The 19795-nt window shown below is 44.4% G+C and overlaps 1 protein-coding gene across 1 annotated transcript in view; it reads right to left on the bottom strand.

The window, feature by feature from the left end:
* Positions 1–1458: 1458 nt before the first annotated feature.
* LOC106808731 (acetylcholinesterase-like) overlaps positions 1459–19795 on the bottom strand; it is a 37396-nt gene continuing 19059 nt past the window's right edge. The window contains exons 2-4 of the mRNA XM_014811563.1: positions 6802–8441; positions 5955–6136; positions 1459–2345 (exon numbers count right to left, since the gene is read on the bottom strand). Coding sequence (XP_014667049.1) covers positions 2227–2345; positions 5955–6136; positions 6802–8324 — 1824 coding nt within the window. The 5' untranslated portion in view covers positions 8325–8441 and the 3' untranslated portion in view covers positions 1459–2226. The remainder of the gene's footprint in view (positions 2346–5954; positions 6137–6801; positions 8442–19795) is intronic.

The raw sequence follows: 19795 nt of genomic DNA, 5'->3' as shown, positions 1-19795 counted from the left end.
ATTGAGTGAGTGTGTGTGTGTGGTGTGTGTGTGTGTGCTGTGTGATGGTGCGTGTGTGTGTGTGTGTGTGTGTGTGTGTGTGTGTGTGTGTGTGTGCGTGTGTGTGTGTTTGTGTGTTTGTGGAGCGTATAGTACACTCTTACAGCAGTTATAACTTACACGATGGTTTCTTAAAGACTGGCATCAGAAACGTGTACTAAATATAATTTATAGTAATTAATTACATACAATTCAGATACAAGACTTCAAGATTATTTATAGGTATGGGGTAATAATATAAAACAATGTTTCATCGTTTCTATGGATTAACTATAGATAAATCTATTGCAGTCCTGTAATATGGGAAATAGTAAATTCGATTAATAATATATTCTTAAAAAGTATAACTGGGGCAGTGTGGGGTTTAATTGCAACAACACGTAATTTAGAACATGTAGTAAATATGAGCAATTACGAACGATATATCTTTGATGCCTAGCGCGAGTTTGGAAATACTCGAACTCGTGGCCTGTGCGTTTATTATGCGTAGTCAAATAAACGCCGAGTATATACATTTCCTACGAAAGCCTAGAATGATCATTCGAAATTCGTAATTCCATGATGCTGATTTCAAAATCTAAGGAGCATTTATGACTTATAAGATCACGTGTTACAATTTACTGCTAGGCTGACCAATTAGAATGCGAATTTCACTAGTTAGAAATTTACTCAAATTTCAGGCAAACCTTTTCGATTTTCGTAGTTTTCACTCCATGCACACGCGTTCTTTCTATATCGGTATCACAAGATTATACACAGTCAAGCTCAGCGGACCCGTACCCGTTTTCCAGTACTGTGGATTTTACCATGACGGGACACGCTGCCATGGCATTGTTTTATCGCCTAAGTGCTTCGCCTTCGAATTGATTAAAGATAAATTAATTTGAACGTTTATTAATTTGTATTAGCATGGGTTCAAAAAGTAAAAAGAGGCTAGACGTAGCAGTGCATGTGGTGTTAGCGAAAGCACTAGCCAACGAATGAATGACTACGATAAAAAAAACTCGTTCGAAAAGTAATAATTATATAATCAAATACAAAAATCACACTTATATATACATGCATCTAAGACATGTTTTCAATACGGTGATGTAAATTGGATCACTGGCACGATGGAGAGTTTGAGCATAAACGGTACAATATCTTGAATAACGGGAAAATACAGAAACAATATAGGAATAAATCAAAAGCAAAACAAAACGAAACAATTCTGGCGCTTTACTGTAGATACTGTGAGATTAAAATTTCTCTGCCTGAAAACTATCTATATAAACACATTAACGAAGCAATCTTATATAGACTTATATCCCGTATGGGTGACTTGAGTACATACTACGTGTCTTAAGCCCGGCGCACACGTGAGTAATTTTACTCAAGTAAAATGACGCATGAGTCATTTTACTCACGTGTGCGCCGGGCTTTAGCAGTGTGTGATACCATATGTACGGCGGGTAGGGGATGATGTGCGCTCAGCTGTCTACCCGCGAATATGCTAGTCTAAAGTCAGGTGCTCGGGCTATTTTGACACCTTCCACAGTAGAATATGCACGTGTTCCATGATAAAATCCACGTGTTCCACAATATAAGAGTACGGGTGTTCCACCTTGGAAACCAATGAATTCAACTATTAAATGGCGCGCGTTACGTAACGCAATCGAAACGCTATTCACAATGGATTGGCACGCATTCCGTAACAGATTACAATGCGTTCCACAATGGAATAAAACGCGTTCCACACTGGAACGTTTTACATTGGAATTATAAAAAAACATCTATAAACATTTTTATCGAGAAGAAGCAGCTTAGCCGTTTTTTAGCTCGCGTTTTTTTTGTTCGTGTTTTAACTTGACCAATAATTACGCGTTATATAATTATAAGGCTTTGCCTCGCCTTGGTGATGACTTGACCCAACAATAATGTGTTGCTGGGAAGAACAAATAAAACGAGAGCGCTGTCAGCTGACTTATGAACCGCACATTTCTGGCCTCATCTCTCAACGTCAGAGATTATCGGTGTGGTCAGCCCGTCGCGCCGCCCTACTAGGTGCCGCCACCATCGCTTAGCATGGCCACTTTGTCAGGCGTCTGTCCAGAGACGTTTATTGAGCCTACTACGAGGATAATGCACGCAGCAACACACGTACACGAACGGACATACACACACGTGTACATGTGTGTGTACACGTATCTAATGTCCTATGTCGCCTGCCGCGGCCAGAAGTATACACACGGCGACGATGACGACACGCCTGACGTCACCGACTCGGAGAGCGCTCGTACCTGCTGTTCGTGGACACAGCCGGCCACCTGTAACGACAATTCGATATCGAATCAACTTGAAGGCGGGGGGGGGGGTAGAGAAGAACGAGACTCTGCGGTTAGTATCGCTTACAATGGCATTCTGAATAAAACACAAACAAATGTATCGGCCGCCCTACCACATGAGTATCATAGCGACAATAAATATATATTGCGTACAGTATTGTAAGTATAGTACTGTTCGGTATAGTACTGTTGAGTATAGTATTGCTGAGTATATATCGTATTGTTCATTATTGTGTTTTCATTATAGTACTGCTCAGTATGTATAGTACCGTTTGTCACAGTACTGTTCAGTATATAGTATTGTTCAGTATATACGACTGTTCGTATATAGTAGTGTTCAGTATATAGTATTGTTCAGTATATAGTAGTGATCAGTATAGTACTGTTAATATAGTGCTGTTCAGTTTCAGTTCTGTTCATCATAGTACTAGCTGTCCAGTATTACTATTGTTCAGTATAGTACCGTTCAGTATAGTATTGCTCGGTATTAGTATATACTGTTACTCATAGTACTGTTCATGCAGTATATAGTACTGTTCAACACAATGCGGTTCAGCACAGTACCGTTATGTATAGTAGTGTTCAATATATATAGTACTGTTCATCATAGTACTGTTCACTATAGTACAGTTCAGGCAGCAACTGTATCTCTGCTGATGATCTGTATGTCTATCTGGTGGCGAGCAGCTGCATTGAATAACCTTCCGGCGTCTGCACGAATCGCTGTCGGTTCTACTGCGCAGCGCAGTAAGTGGAGTTTCTCCCAGTAAAAACTGCAGCGATTCTGTCACATTATGCGGACAGTGAGTGATGTGAGAGTGTGTGAGAAAGAGAGCGAGAGAGATACAGAGAGAGAGAGAGAGACAGAGAGAAAGAGAGAAAGAGAGAAAGAGAGAGAGATAGAGAAAGAGAGGAGCGGAGAGAGCTACAGAGGGGAGAGAGGGGGAGAGCGAGAGATAGCGCTGGAGAGAGAGCACATGTAGAAGAAATAGAGAGAGAGGGAGAGAGAGAGAGAGAGAGAGAGAGAGAGAGAGAGAGAGAGAGAGAGAGAAAGAGAGAGAGAGAGAGAGACAGAGAGGGAGAGAAAAAGAGCGAGAAGCCGGCACGAGCTGTGTGTGGGTGTGTGTGTGTGTGGTGTGTGTGCTCGCTGCTCGCTCGCTGCTCGCTCGTCGCCTCGCCTCGCTCGCCTCGCTGTGTGTGTGTGTAGTGTGTCGTGTAGTGACAGTGTGTGAGCTGGAGAGAGCGAGCAGGAGGGAGAGGAGAGAGAAGCGAAGAGAAGAGAGAAGAGAGAGCAGATTAGAGAGAGAGAGAGGCGAGAGGAGAGAGAGAGAGATACTGTGTGTGTGAGGGGTGTGGACAGTTTAAAGGCGGCGTAGAGGCGCTTACGTTTGCATTAGCTGCGTCCAGTACTTGTGTGCCGCCGTTTCCGCTGCTGATATATACTTATTATTAGCCGGCTTGTAAATTTCAATTGAAATCCTCCAAAACCGTCAAACTTCGATTAAAGTCACAGCAGTACACATCGTGAAACAGTGCAAATGCGCGCGTCGAAGCCTCGTCTTGAATGCGGGTGACAGCCGGGTCGCGTATGTGTGTCTTGTGTGTGTGTGTGTGTGTGTGTGTGTGTGTGTGCTGTGCGTGGTGTGTGTGTGTGTGTCGTGTGTGTGTTGTGTGTGTGTGGTGATGTTTTGCGTGTGTGTGTGTGTGTGTCGTGTGTGTGTGTGTGTGTGTGTGTGTGTGCTGTGTGTGTGTGTGTGCGGTGTGTGTGTGCGTGCGCGCGAGTGTGTGTGTGCGTGCATGCGTGTGTGCGTGTGTGTGTGTGTAAGAGTACGCGCGCGCGTGTCTACTAACGCCAGTCACCGAGGTGTCGCCGAATCCATACGCGCCAACCTGCGATGCGCCATTGTCAGTATGCCCGCCGCTCGAGATGCCCTCTGTCGGCACGCCGTCGTAATTACGAAGTGAGCGTGATCCGATCCCGATTCTTCAGCGGGGCGTAAACGACGCGCGGTCCGTGCAAAAATAATAGCGACGTACGGCAGACACATAAAATATTGATAAGCGCTTTACATAATTGAACAAACTCAACAAAGTCTTCCGCGTGCGACTCTACCGCCTAGAAGTGCATCCTGACTGCTGCTGCCTAACTGGAATGTATATAGATTACTGCGCGAATACTGTATCCTTATGCTCCGCCCGAAGAAAGTACTCCGCCTCACTCCCGTCGGCTTCGGAGCGTAAAACATGTTATCGTTAGCTTTCTTAGGGCAAAAAATGTGCGATTTTAGAGCTGCAAACCAAAAAAAGACCTCGTTCGCTTGCACCTGGGAAACGATACAGGCGCCAATGACGGCTGGTTAAATTCAAGTCCTTGGAAATCATCCAATCTCGCGTGCCGACAGCGATACCTATATAGATGGCAATAATGAAGCCATTAGGCCTTCGTTAATAATTGACTAACCGGCGCGTACAATTAGGTAGTCGGCTTACACGCGGCTCTACATTTAAACTTCGTAAATAGCTCTCGCGCAATCGGAGCGCAAGGTTAAGGGGTGCATGGAGGAAGAATTACGGTGATTACATAAGTGTAGTTTATACGTGTTGAACGAAACGCGGTGAGGGTCTCATTATACGAAGAAGTAGCTAGCTCACGAAATCACAGTGCGCTTGAGTCGATAGCTGCGTCCTCATTGTACGTACGCACGACGCGCGGCGAGAATGTTTCTCTGCGTGTTCAAAGGACTTCACACACAGCTATTACTAACGGCGAGGGCCGTATACATAGCTAATAAACAGCAGGCTATAGGATATGAATAGTACAGTGAAACCTGTATGTAAGAGTCACTCAAGGGAAGTAGAAAATGTGTCCCTCATCGAGAGGTGCACGTTCTATAAAGATGGTTTCACTGTGTGATTAACACTCAAGAGAAACGTCAAAGGTGTCATTAAATTAAAGACAGTTATTCGTTACATAGAAGTGTTTACCACACCGGGTTAATTGTATAACTCCTTTTCAACGATTATATAGCGAAATGTTACTGGTACGAATTCGAGTTTTATTTAATTAGAAATTTTAATTAAATATTTCTTGTCCAAAATTTACAATGTTTACTGCTCTTCGCCCGTGATTCTGAAACATGCTGGAATTTATCTATCCGTCTAGAGTGATTGACAGGTAATTCTGTCTGTTTGTCTGTCTGTCTGTCTGTGTGCAATCATTTCTCGTAACCACGCAATACTTGACAGTGCCACACAATCATTGATAGGGACATTCTAACAGAAAATGCCTGGCTACGATATTCTACTATGCACTTATACAAAGTCGATGTTTTGGCGTGTGCGCTTGAACAACACGTACAGACTGGTCTAGATTGACCGACGTATCAAGGCTATCTAAGGGGAGGGGTTGTGGATATATTGCTGAGACAGACATAATAGGTGAGTTCTAGGTGGTAGTTGCTACTAGCAAAGAAAAGGAGGAACATCGGCTGCTGAAGACTATGCATGACTCTTTCACCTGTTAGACGATTACCTTATGTCGCAGAATGTCCGTTGATGACAAAAGAGATAATGGAAAGAAAGCTCTCTCACCTGTTTTCTGAATTACAATCTCGTTGACGGAAGGCACGATTTCCCGCCAAAAATCGCATTGGCGCATGCGCGGCGCTGTGCCCCACGTGAGGTAGCCTGTACTGAGCACCTGGTGGTATCGCTCGTCGATCGTGTGCTTAGGCCACTGCGTCGCCACGTCCATGTCGCCTCGGTTCGGATCGCTGCCGACGAGAAATCGAAAGATTTACATTTCATCTCGTAAATCGAATCTGATCTCATCAGGCGATATTGAGAGACGGCATTACGGGAGCGCGCATTCTGCGAGTTCTGTCTTTAAATTTAGGAGTGAAAACGTTGGTGAAGTCTGATTGTCAATAGTTCTACATGAGCGACCATGATTGTATTACGCTGCTCATCATATCAGGTTGTTTCGGAAATGTCGCTTATGCGGGCCGCAGAACAAATTCGCTTTCTTTCTCTCTCTCGACGCATAATTGCAAAACCACCAAAGTGAGACAAATATTGCAATAGCGGATGTCGGGTGATATTTGTACTTTCCATAACATGTTGCTTGATGGCGCGGCATTTGACGCGATAAAGGTTATAAAACGGAGGATACGTGGGTTCGAACATATAAATGCTATATTTTTCATCCTACGCATATTCGATAAAAGTGATGAACTTGTAGATACGGTCTAAGTAGTCGTCGTCGTCATCATCATCATCGTCATCATCATCATTAGCATCAGCAGCAGCAGCAGCATCATCATCATCGTAATCATCATCCTCCTCCTTATCATCATTATCATAATTAACAATATTATCGTCACTATTAACAGTCAACATTTATTTAGTCAAAATTTAGCGTCGTGAAAAAGTTGCTAACCCGCTTTTGACGAAATTGCTGAAATATTTCATCGTTGTCATGCTCAGATTCCGTTCCTTCTCCGTGTAGTCTCGCCAACTGTCGAGCGGTAGACCCAGTATGTAGTCTATCTCGTATCCGTGCATCACACCTCCCCAGGTCGGCCACGGGTTGTTTGCAGATCGGTGCGTGAAGTAATACTGGTACACAGCGAGCCCGGCCTTCGCGTAGGCTTCCGCGAAGCGAATGACGGGACAGGTGAACTCGTAGTCTCCCAGCATCTCGCTGAGAGACTGCGCGTTGTTGGCCGTGTTGTAGGGCCACTGGCTGTACTCGTGTGCTATCATCTTGACGACGACGTCGCTGTACACGGAGAACAGCTGCGTCGTGCCCTGCGCGTACTGCTCTCGCGATATGTCGAGATGCTCGCTCTTCGGAAACAGTTTCGGCAGACTGTAGAGCAAGAAGTAGGAGCCCTCGTCCTTGTTGCTGCCGATGAGAATCCTCGTCTTCTTGAAGTCGCCGCGGTCGACGAGATCCTGCGGAGGTTCCCGGATGAAGTAGTCGTCCAGCGTCGGCGTGAACGGGAAGTAGGAGAACGGGTCGCGCGCATCGATGATCGTCTCTGCGTACTGTCTCGATATGAGAACCCGCGTCGGCACGCGTCGCAGACACGCCGTCGTGTCGCTGACGTTTCCCGGCGCAAAGCAGCCGACGTCCTCGGCGAGTGCCTCGGCGCGCTGCAGCGCCACCTCCCGCGGCTTGTAGGCGAACGGACTCGTGGCGACGGCGCTCTGCATCACCGCCTGGCTGAAGAGGTCGCGTGACACGGGCGACAGCAGCAGGTGCGATACGCTCGACGATCCGGCACTCTCGCCGATGATCGTCACACGATCCGGATCTCCGCCGAACTCGCGCGCGTTGTCCCGGATCCAGCGCAGCGCCATCGTCTGATCGAGCAGGCCCATGTTGCCCGGTGCCTCGTCGGTGCCGAGGTAGAGAAAGCCAAACGCGCCGAGTCGGTACTGGATCGAGATGACGACGATATTGGCGAACGCAGCGAGGTTGTGCGCCATGTAGAAGTCAAGCGAGGAGGTGCCAGACATGTAGCCGCCGCCGTAGATCCAGACGATTACGGGCAGCTCACCGCTACCGGGCCGCTGCGCGGGCGCCCACACGTTCAGATAGAGGCAGTCCTCGCTGACGTTCGTGTTCGGGTTCCACATCATCGAGCCGGAGAAGTTGCCGAAGGCGAGATCGTGCGCCTGCGCGCAGGAGTTGGGCAGCGTCGTCGCGCGCCGCACGCCGCGCCACGGCTCCGGCGGCGTCGGCTCGCGAAAGCGCAGCTCGCCGACGGGCGGTCTCGCGAAGGGAATGCCGAAGTAGGTGTTCACGCGCTTGCCGAGGATCTCCTGGACGAATCCGCGCACGCTTCCGGCTGTCGTCCGCCGCGTGTTATCCCGATCCGACTGACTGAGGATGAGACCTGAGTTGGAGATGAGGACGAAGAGCCAGCCGAGTACGGAGATGTGTGGTAGCTGCATGGCTGACGCCTGCTCGCTCGTCGTCTCTGTTTACTTGATGATGAGATCTGTGTACCGATGACAGCAGCGACGCATCGACGGCAGCCCCTCGGCTATCTCCAACAATCTGATTGGCACCTGCGAGAAAACGCGAGACTAATTGTAATAAGTATCGACTCTTTGTAGGATATGCCCCGCAGGAAAGCTCTAGCGTGCATGCTCCCGTCATTTCGTCTCCGTCGCTCCTTATATATATATATATATATATATATATATATATATGTGTGTGGGGGGTGCGTGCATGCATGCGTCCGTGCGTCCGTGCGTCCGTGCGTGTGTGCCTGTGTGCGTGTGTGTGTATCTGTGAATTTTTGGTTCCTTTTCAGCATGCCATAGAAGCGATTGCAAGAACCTTTGCAGATAAAAATCTCTACTGCGCTACTGCACAACTTTCGCGCAATCGCATTCACAATTAGAAGTAGATAGTACAAGGCGGGTTTGCGCGTGCTCACGTCGGTGTGCGTGTGTATGAGTGTGTGCGCGCGTGTTCGCGTGCATGTAAGTATGTGTACGCGCATGTGTACGCTTTTGTGTTAAGAGTTTCGTGTTTTTTTCTGCGCTCGTGCGTGCTTGTTAAAGGCTTTATGACAGAAGGACACGCGATGCAGTGTGTCTGTGGTTATAGCAGGTAACCGCTGTCCCGACATTTAAGACTCATATTAGAACTAGCTTATGTAGTATTGACAACAACAACGACAGCAGCGGCAGCAAGAACAAAAACAAACACACAAAAAAACAACAACGTAGCAGCAGCAGCGGTAAAAATAGTTAGTAGTAGTAGTAGCAGCGGCAGCAGCAGCAGCAGCAGCAGGAGGAGGAGAAGAAGGAGGAGGAGGGGGAGGAGCATCAGCAGCAGCCGTAGTGATAGGAGTATTATTATTATTATCATTATCATCTTCATCATCATCATCGTCGTCACTACCATCATCACCATCATCATCATCATCAGCAGCAGCAGCAGCAGAAGAAGAAGAAGAAGAAGAAGAAGAAGAAGAAGAAACAGCAGCCACAACAACAACAACAACAACAACAACATCAGTAGCAGCAGTAGCAGCAGTAGCAGCAGCAGCAGCAGCAGCAGCAGCAGCAGTAGTAGTAGTAGTAGTAGTAGTAGTAGTAGTAGTTAGTAGTTTGTAGTATAGTAGACTAGTAGTAGTAGTAGTAGTAGTAGTAGTAGTAGTAGTAGTAGTAGTAGTAGTAGTAGTAGTAGCAGCAGTAAAGCAGTAGTAGTAGTAGTAGTAGTAGTAGTAGTAGTAGTAGTAGTAGTAGTAGTAGTAGTAGTAGTAGTCGCAGCAGCAGCAGCACAGCAGCAACGCGCCGGCCACCGCCGCACCGCCACTGTCGTCGTCGTCGTCGTCGTTGTCGTCGTCGTCGTCGTGTCGTAGTAGTAGTAGTATAGCGAGTAGTAGGTGGGGTAGTAGGTAAGTAGTAGTAGTAGTAGTAGTAGTAGTAGTAGTAGTAGTAGTAGTAATAATGCACGAAGGGTCGTTGTCGTATAATGGCGTATAATATGTACCCGAGGTAACTATTTGATATGGTTAGGGTTAGGGTTAGGGTTAGGGTTAGGGTTAGGGTTAGGGTTAGGGTTAGGGAGTAGGCGTAGGCGACATACTCGCCGACACCTCGGGTACTATACTCGGGTACATATACGACAACGACCCCTTCAGCAGAACAGAAACAGCAGCAGCAGCAGCAGCAGCAGCAGCAGCAGCAGCAGCAGAAGCAGCAGCAGCAGAAGCAGCAGCAGCAGCAGTAAAAGCAGTAGCAGCAGTAACCGTAGCTAGCTACTGGGCGTTGAAGTATACGAGATAGTATATCAGTCTGTCTATTTGTCTGCATTCCTGCCTGTCTGTTTGTCTGTCTATATCTGCCTCCCTAGCCCCCCTTGTCTGTCTGTCTGTCTGTCCGTCTGTCTGTCTGTCCGTCTGTCTGTCTGTCCGTCTGTCTGTCTGTCTGTCTGTCTGAATGTCTGTATGTCTGTATGGGAGTATCTGTGCGTGTTTAGCAGTGCTCAATTTCAAGGTTTTTTTTTGGGTTGTCCGGAGGACAACCAAGAGAGTAGCATATGGTTGTCCCTCAAGAGTTTTGGTTGTCCGGATATTATTTAAACATGTGCTGCATGCGCTCTGCTCAGTGCTGTAAAGCAAAATACCTAATCATGTACATTGTGTACGTATTGCAGTGACAGCAGACATGGCCATTCGCATTGTTTCACTCATTATATGAAGAGAATAAAATATTGGTAATGTGGTAAATGATGCTGGGATCAATGACGTATAATAATAGTAATTAAAAGTTGCATGAAATTTATTTCATAACATTTACATTAAGTTAACTATAACACTACTGACATTACTAACATTACTAGCACTGTGTCAAGTCACAGATGAGTGACTTAAAAATTAAAAATTAAAATATTGAAAAATTAATACGAAACATTGTGTTGTTAAACACGTGATGTTATACTTTGTATCAAGCAAGCCGGATAATGCGTTTAGACATGTACGTTTGCAGCGTATTGTGCAAAACCCTGGCCGTATGTAAAATGAACGCGCGCATTATGAATATAATTTTTTTTATAGAGGTTGGACACCGGACAACCACGGAAGCAATTTTTAGTTGCCCGAGAGAAAATCCAGTCGTCACGGACGACCGGACGACTGTTAAAATTGAGCCCTGTTTAGTACAGACATGTTGCATTTTACACTTGATCATCATTGTGTACAGTACTCGACATACACACTGAACGCGTTTCGTATCACCTTCGAAATACTCTAACAGCAACAAACCTCATAACCATAAATAACTATTGTTATTTTGGTAGCCCCTTGCCGTACGTGTGCCACGTATACCCTGCCTTGCCGCGCGCTAGCAGCTAGAATGCCTCGTTTGTCATATATCGCTGCTGTAGGGCCTACGGTTAACAGCGTTGTAAGATGTCATGTCGATATCACCACGCTCGCCTATAAATCCTGTAAAGTTGCACGAGTGACGTACGTTTTATTGGCGTCTCGTTGCGCGCGGTCTTAGTCTGTTATTATCGGAACACATTAATTAAAACAATACTAGCACGCAAGCATCTGCCGCGCTGTGCCCTCTATAGACAACATTTTTATCGGGCCGGCTAACGTTTCAGTCCGCACGCGGCCGCTGAGCGTAACAATACTGAATTCGAAGATCCGCGTCTGGTGCATTTAGGTTCAGTGATATGCGCAACAATAAGATGTACAATCATGAAAGTGGAAATAGAGGAAAAACACAATAGCTTATATCAAGTGAGGGAACCCCACACTCAACGCACACGCGTTCGATCACATTAATGTCAACTGATGTCCAGATCGATATGACTTTAGAATAGAATTATACCAGGCTGTCCTGCTCCTCGCCTGTCGTGAAATGTGACAGAGATGTCCCCCGTCGCCAACAACGTTTAATTGTCATTTAAACTGCAAAATCATTCCTTACGTAACTATACATCGGTATAGTAAGGAGAGACACGCAGTGGTATTTCCTAGAGGACACCATCTCATGTGTGTGTCTGCGCGCGCGCGTGCGTGCGTGCGCGCGTGTGTTTTCTTACAAAACTTCTAAACGATTGGACCGTGGTTAAAGTGAGGAAAACTAAAGGTTTTTTAACTCAGCGTTTTATACGGTCAATTTGCTGGTAGGAGCTAAACTCCAGGAGCACGTTTATATTGACATGCAAGCTAGCAGAATATGTATGAAATCACTTACATTATTTATTAGAATGTACAAATTAATAAGAAGTTTCCACTTACTTCCCCCACAACAAATAAAACTGACTGAACATCAGTTGAAAGGAAAGCTATCGGTATTGTTAATTCCTAAAATAGTCCATGTATTGTTCATGGCATTGTACTATAAGCATATGAGTCGTTATTATTTTCTTTGGATTATTTGGCGTTACATGGTATTTTCCCATCCTTTATAAGAACGTTTGTGGGTCTTGTTGTTGTAAGCGGCTATCTCAGCAGCAACATCACATTAATACCCCGACTATCTCGGTGGGCTTCGCCGCGTAAATCAATCGAAAACACATGGAGAATGAAATTTAAATATTTTATGATAGGTACGTGTAACGTGAATATATGCACACGATTTTATTCCCATATTTACATCACAATAAGCGGCTACACGAATAAGCTTTTCATTGTGCATATAAAATTAGAATTCATAGTGAGGAGCACATGCACACAGCTGTCACTGCGTGTATCCATAGCGAAGTGTTTATCTAACGTCCTGCTATAGTTTCTTGTGTGTGCATGTATTCAGTAGCTGCTGATTTGTCACTCCTTTCAAATTCATATAAAGATTAGGGCATTTTGCGCAACAATTTAATAAAAACAGTTAAACAGGCAAATTATAACCCATTCACCCTGAATTTTCCTTCTCCGCTGCACTGCTGAGTTTTTGTTGTCTATAACAATTAATGTTATTATTTGATAGTATATCGCACTAAACCATACTTGCAGCAACGGCGTTGTTAGACCAGAGTTCTCTGTTGTTAGACACTCAATGGCACTTTGTCAAAGTGGTTACTCATGAATATCGCTGCTGTGCTAAAATTATATACATAAAATATAAAGATATGAAGATATAAAGATAACTCAGCTTTCCACCATCTATCGCCACAGCTTACCACGCCCCCCCTCACACACACACACACACACACACACACACACTCATGCCAGCATAACAACGATATAAATTAAAAGTTTCAACTTCTACGTCAGCTACCCTTGGCTCTCGTCACTTCAACGCGGCTTGCAAAACAACAACAGGGTGTTAGTCACACCCTGTCTATACCTACACCAAGCTGCACGTGACTGTGTCTACGCAATCTGAAGGGACGTCATCAGTGACGCGATTATACGCCTAAAGTGGCAAGTAGGCCCAGTCTTAAATAAAACCATGCACGTGCGTCATCGGAGAGTCTGCTATTGTAAAAGAGTAATTATCGAGTGATCAAGGTAGAGAGGGATAGCAGGGCTGTTGACGCATAGCTCGCTCCTCGCTACATCGCGGAAGAATTACTAGAATAACAAATCTTGTTCTAGATTAATAGTTCTAGAATAAGTTATTTTCCAACAAATAATCATACGTACGTACGGGTTATATGACGAGAAATAGGCGCATGGTGGGCGTGTCCATGCAGATTTTCTTCGAGTTGTGTATGAAAGTGAAACGGGGCGGGGACATTTAAAGTAACGAAATAAATATGACGGCAAATAATGAAAGCATTTCTTAGCTAGGACCTTATTCATTAGCTTAGAATTAGCTGGGACGAATCGCTTGCAGGTCGTGCTATTGCTTTATAAACAGTGACACATAGATGCGTGGTATATGGAGTACGTGTTTAACGTTAGATGCGGAATGCAAAACGGAAGCGTTATGAGTTTGGAATTCAACTCACATGCTACACAGATCAAGGAGAGAGCGAAAACACTGCCATGTTTTTACTATCGCTGTCAGGAGCAACGACACACTGTTTACTCTAGTCACGAATATTAGTTCGTATATCTGGAAGTTCTCTCTCGACTTTTCGAGGAGCTATCCGAGAGAAACACGTCCCCTAGCGAGCGCGAACATAAACAAACATTTTTATAGCGGAATCTGTTGTAACCTGTTAGATCACCGGTTGCGCAGTTTATAGCATTGCTGATACCCTGCTTATCATTGACAAGTGACAATATCTATTATATTTTCAGATGCACAGTGTGCATATCCACAGCTATTGGGAAAGGGATGGTGTTTCACTGCGGGGCGTACATTTCTATAAACTAATGTAAAACCACATATAACTTCAGTGGACGTAATGTGAGATTAGAGATACTTAACGGTGTTGTCACCCTTCCGATTGTTGCCATTAGAGATATTTTTGGTTGTCTTTTTTTATGCGGGCAAGAGTTATTAGCAGCGGGCAACATTGATTATCAGCAAACAACGTTCATTTTCAATTGTATCCATTTTTCCATTTTTCCCCGTGCAACGCCGAGTATTTCGGCTAGTATATATATATATATATATATATGTGTGTGTGTGTGTGTGTTGTTGTGTGTGTGTGTGTGTGTGTGTGTGTGTGTGTGTGTGTGTGTGTGTGTGTGTGTGTGTGTGTATATATGTATTATGTATGTATGTTATGTATGTATGTATGTATGTATGTTATGTATGTATGTATGTATGTATGTATGTATGTATGTATGTATGTATGTATGTATGTATGTATGTATGTATGTATGTATGGATGTATGTATGTATGTATGTATGTATGTATGTATGTATGTATGTATGTATGTATGTATGTATGTATGTATGTATGTATGTATGTATGTATGTATGTATGTATTTCGAGACAGCAAAGGTTAAAAGAATGTGTCGAGACCACGTCATAGTAGTCGACATATAGACCAAGTAGTCGTTCATTGCTATTCGTGGCGGTAACATATTTCGCCAAATACCTGGCAGCTAACCCAGTGAAACCACATCCCGAAGTTCTGACCCAAGTCTTATTTTCCAAAGTATAATAGAATACACAGCCCTACTACCTAATACAAACAACGATATGCAATATCATGCGCCTGAAAATCGAATGCATGAATAAATAGCGACCACAGGTACGCAACCCTATTTCCTATTAATTAATAATTAAAGTATAAGCATAACACATCAGAAGCGAATCATATTGCGACAATGCCCAATGATCTTATTCATAATTATATGCATTGCATAGAGTGGTGTGGTGTTGCTTCCCTGTACTTACAAGAGACGGAATTACACGACGAGCGTGCTGGATACAGACCAGAATGCTTTCCAGATAAACTAACAAACATACGATGTCCGTTTTTAGAGAAGATCGATTGAGAGCGGTCAGCATCATGAGGAAAACTCGGCGTGGAATATCGCGTTATGTCATCCGTAACGCCCGTTAGTATTGTACAGAAATCGAGTAAAGTGAATTCCCGCGCGCACACACTGCGCGAGCGCGACAAGCGAGCCGAACTGTTTGCGGCTCTAATTTGCACTGCTCGGCGCTCGCAATCAGACAGTACGCGCTGTCTCGCAAAGTTAAGACGCAAAATTAAAGTCAGCTGTTACTTGCCGACACTAAACAGACGGTGTAGCGTAATATGCCATCCGTGCACGGTTTCCCACTGCCTCCGCTCTCTCGTTTTCTCTCCCCCTCTCTCTCTCTCTCCTCGCGCGCTCTCTCTCCTTCCGCTCTTTCGTGCGCCCGTGCGCTCTCTCTCCTTCTCTGCCGCCCCTCTCTCGCTTCTGCCACTTTTTTTTTATTTCGTTTACTCGTAGCTTCGTTATCTCTATGTCTGTTTTCGCTCACCCTTCATAAGCCTATGCCTATATTGCGTGCTAGCACAACAGGTGAACATGACCCAGGGGTCTAGTAAATGTTATCATGCGTCTGCGATCACAACAGCAGATAGTTCATTTATTAGAGTAAGATATCAAGGTAATAAGTGTACAAATAAGGAAATGAAAAGTAAGGGAAAAAATATAAATAAAGGATTAAGTAGAGAAATTTGAAAGTAAGGAAGCTAGTAGGTAAAAAAGGTATGACGTGAGTAAAGAGTAGTGCAAAGGAGTAAGCTACTAATATAAGGTTACTTATAAGAGAATTTTTTGAGTTTATGTTTATTGCGTTAAACAAAATTAATTCCGTTAAATCGTAAGAGGATTACAGCTAGTAAATGTTGACAGACGAATGATTTAGACTGTCAAACGCATCCCTTATTACTTTAACATATTTTCTCATTCATATAAATAGAATTACGAGAAGCTGGAGAACTTTTAATACCGCTGTAGAGGTAATGAGCTTTAACACATTTTAAGAATAGCTACGTATTGTAAACGTTTACTAGAACATATGACATTCTCAGATGTTTCGCGATCACAAGGAAGCATTTCAAATCGAAGTGCTACAATACGAAATACACTCATACGCGCGTGGTTTGCTCACCCTTGGACAATTTATATGCAGTCGCCAACAGAATTTATTCATAGATCTATAACTTTCTAGATTGAGATTCTTAAGCGATCCGACAATTCTGGGAAACATTGATCTTCCCTTCATACTCGCGTTATTTCAGAATAAGCCGTTCTCCCATAGATCCATGTCATTGTTTTTAATTTCTTGCAATCGCCGCGTTCAAGTGTGCCTATACTGCGCTGCACGAAGCAATAAAACAATCAATATTGGAGCCAGCGAGAAGAAAACACTCACGCACGCATGCACACACGCATGCGCGCACATGCACACACGCGCACACATGCATTACTCGCTCCGGTATACCCGCGCGTTCAGGCGCTCGATGATTCTTAAATAGATACTCCCGACTTAGCGAGACGCTACCGTGATGCTTCCACGATGCTAGCGCTGTCAGCAAGTTACATATGAGCACGAGCGAGCAGGCACGCGCGCATCGAGCCCCGGCCGTAACCAGTCTGTCGTGTTGTGGATAAGCGCCGGTGCTGCTCACCTACTTAATTATAGGGCTTCCTAATAGTGAACAGCCGCCGACGCTGTCGCTAGTGCGCGCACCGACGCCACGCGCAGCTACTTAGTGGGATTAAGAGTGCTCGATTCCTAAACACGAGATTTGCATAAGTGCGGGCGGGAGCGCACGAAGACGTGCACATTTCACGGCCCGTCGGCGGGGTTGAGCCGTAAGCACGTCGAGAGTGGCGAGCCAGTTCAGCGAGGCAGAGCAGGGAGGGAGAGACCGCGCTACAACGCCCATTGCTGTTGATTCAAATAACAGCGTTTGCTTTTCGTCGGGTTACTGTTACAGCAGACATGTTTACGGGAGGCGAGGCCCGTCGAGGCTGTGTCGGTCGTGTATAGGTGGAAACCGTAGACACGGCTATAGCTCCCGTGAACGCGGCTTCCCCAAAAGCAAGCGTTACGACGCATCGATATGAACAGTAATGTCGATAGATACGTAACACGACGAGTTAGGTTTAGGGTTCGGGTCAGTGTTAGACTTGGGTTAAGGGTTAGGGTCAGTGGTATGGTTAGGATTAGTGGGAGGGTTATGTTTAGTGTTACGCTTAGGGTAAGATTTATTTTTAGCGATAGGGTTAGGGATATGTTTAGGGTTAGGGTTGGGTTTGGGTTAGTGTTAAGGTTAGGTTTAGGATTACGGTTAGGTTTAGGGTAACGGTTAGGATTAGGGTTATGGTTGGGGTTAGAGTTAGGTAACGTACAACGTGTTAACGTAAAATACTGCCCTCTATCCATCTATCTATCTATCTATCTATCTATCTATCTATCTATCTATCTATCTATCTATTACTCTATCTGATTACTCTATCTATCTATTCTATCTATTCTATTGTCTATCTATCTTATCTATTCTATACTATCTATCTATCTATCTAATCTATCCTATCTATCTAATCTATCTATTCTATCTATCCTTATCTATCTTATCTATCTATCTACTCTATCTATCGTATCTAATCTATCTATCTATCTATCTATGCTATCTACTCTATCTCTTATCTATCTATCTATCTACTCTATCTATCTATTTAATCCTAATCTATATCCTATCTATCTATCTATCTATCTATCATCATCTCATCCTTATCTAGTCTATCTCATCTATCCATTCCATCCCATCCACCCGATCTATCTACTCTATCTATTATCTATCTATCTATCTATCTATCTATCTATCTAGTCTAATCTTATATAAGCTATCTATCGTATCTAATCTATCTATCTATCTATCTATCTAATCTCATCTACTCTCTCTATCTATCTATCTACTTTTAGCCTAACTATCTATCTATCTATCTATCTACTGATCATAGTTTATCTATCTATCCTATCTATCTATCATTCTATATCCTTACTCTCTCTCGTCTCGCCCTCTCCGCTCTCTTTCCCTAGACTCCTCTCTCCCTCCTTCTGTATATATATACACTATATACATATATATATTATACTATGATATCATTATTTATATACTATATATATATATACATATAATATACTATATGAACATTGTATGCACGAATGGTGTTCATCGGGAGTGGGTTCACGCAAAGGTAATGCTCAACAATGCATGGGGCATCGGTAAATGTAATGCACCTCCGTAACGCGACAGCGAGACTCTCCCCTGAGTTTCTCGGCACCCATATCAAGCGTGTTGACAACAAAGCGATCGCGTTTTACTAATCTAGTAATACATTCAGATCGCCAACAAGAACCGCCGATTTCTTATTGGGCTACAATACTTTTAGGAAACGAGCGCGCGCCTAATATTTCACAACTCATTGACCCGCCCTTTATCACTCGCGCCGCGCTCGCGCGCGCGCGCGCGGGCGCCTCTGGTGTGTGTGTGTGTGTCGGCACAGGGTGTGATGTGTGTGAGTGTGATGTGTGTGTGTGTGTGTGCTGTGTTTGCGTTTCGTGCGTTGGGCGATGCGTAGCTCGAGCTCGGTAAAGCGGCGAGCGGAAGCGTACGTTGCGTGCCGTCGCGTGCGTAACCGTATGCGGCACGCGTTTGTGCGTGTGCTAATAAGCTACTATTTGTGCTAGCTTTTATTATATGGAACTGCACAAAATTCGGCTTTCACATGATAAAGAAGGCCCATATTGCAATGGGTCTGAGTCATTATAATATAGGTGCTAACGCAACGAATGTACTTCTACTGAATACTCAGCAATTACGCGCACATCTGCTAACTATGTATCTAATATTGCTGCAGTTTTGCAACATGCGCATCGAACCGTAAATAGCGCGCGTCCGGTAATATCCGTGATTTATATATAATATATATATATACACGCCGCCCTATATCTCTATCAATGGCCATACCGTAATTCTATTATATTATGCTTTGATTTTATGTGGTCGGTATAGGTCGGGCCACGTACAAGCCGCAGCATTACAGACCAGACACTGTGTGGTTTGTTGCATATAGGGCGCCGCTGAATCACACCGGCTTGTTGTGACGACTATAATAGGTTTTCGGAGAGTATTTAGGCTTATATCGCCTCTATTTCACTACTATAACTATTTCATGAATTACAGTGAGAATAATTGGAGGAGAAGTGCTGTGGCACAGATATACCGAGCAAGTGAGGTTTGGGATAAGTAGTAAGGAAAGATGACGCGAGAGGGAGACGAGAGAGAGAGCGCGATAGCAGAGCGAGACAGAAGTAGAGAGAGAGACGAGATAACGAGAGAGATCGAAATGAGAGAAAGGAGATTTTTGTGCTCGCGATCTCATGTGAGGGCAGAGAGATAGGAAGAGAAGGTGGGAATGAGAGACAGATGAAGGGAGCAGAGAGCAGAGAAGGGAGAGGGTCTGAGAGAGACAGGCGAAAGAAGGGGAAGGAGAAAGAATAATCTATACTGGACTACAACAATGCCGCGGTAGTATTC

Source organism: Priapulus caudatus, unplaced genomic scaffold (assembly GCF_000485595.1).
Source record: "Priapulus caudatus unplaced genomic scaffold, Priapulus_caudatus-5.0.1 Scaffold300, whole genome shotgun sequence".
In the NCBI taxonomy this organism is placed as follows: domain Eukaryota; kingdom Metazoa; phylum Priapulida; class Priapulimorpha; order Priapulimorphida; family Priapulidae; genus Priapulus; species Priapulus caudatus.
Note: the sequence above shows the minus strand (reverse complement) of the source record. Positions and strands in the feature narration are given on the sequence as shown.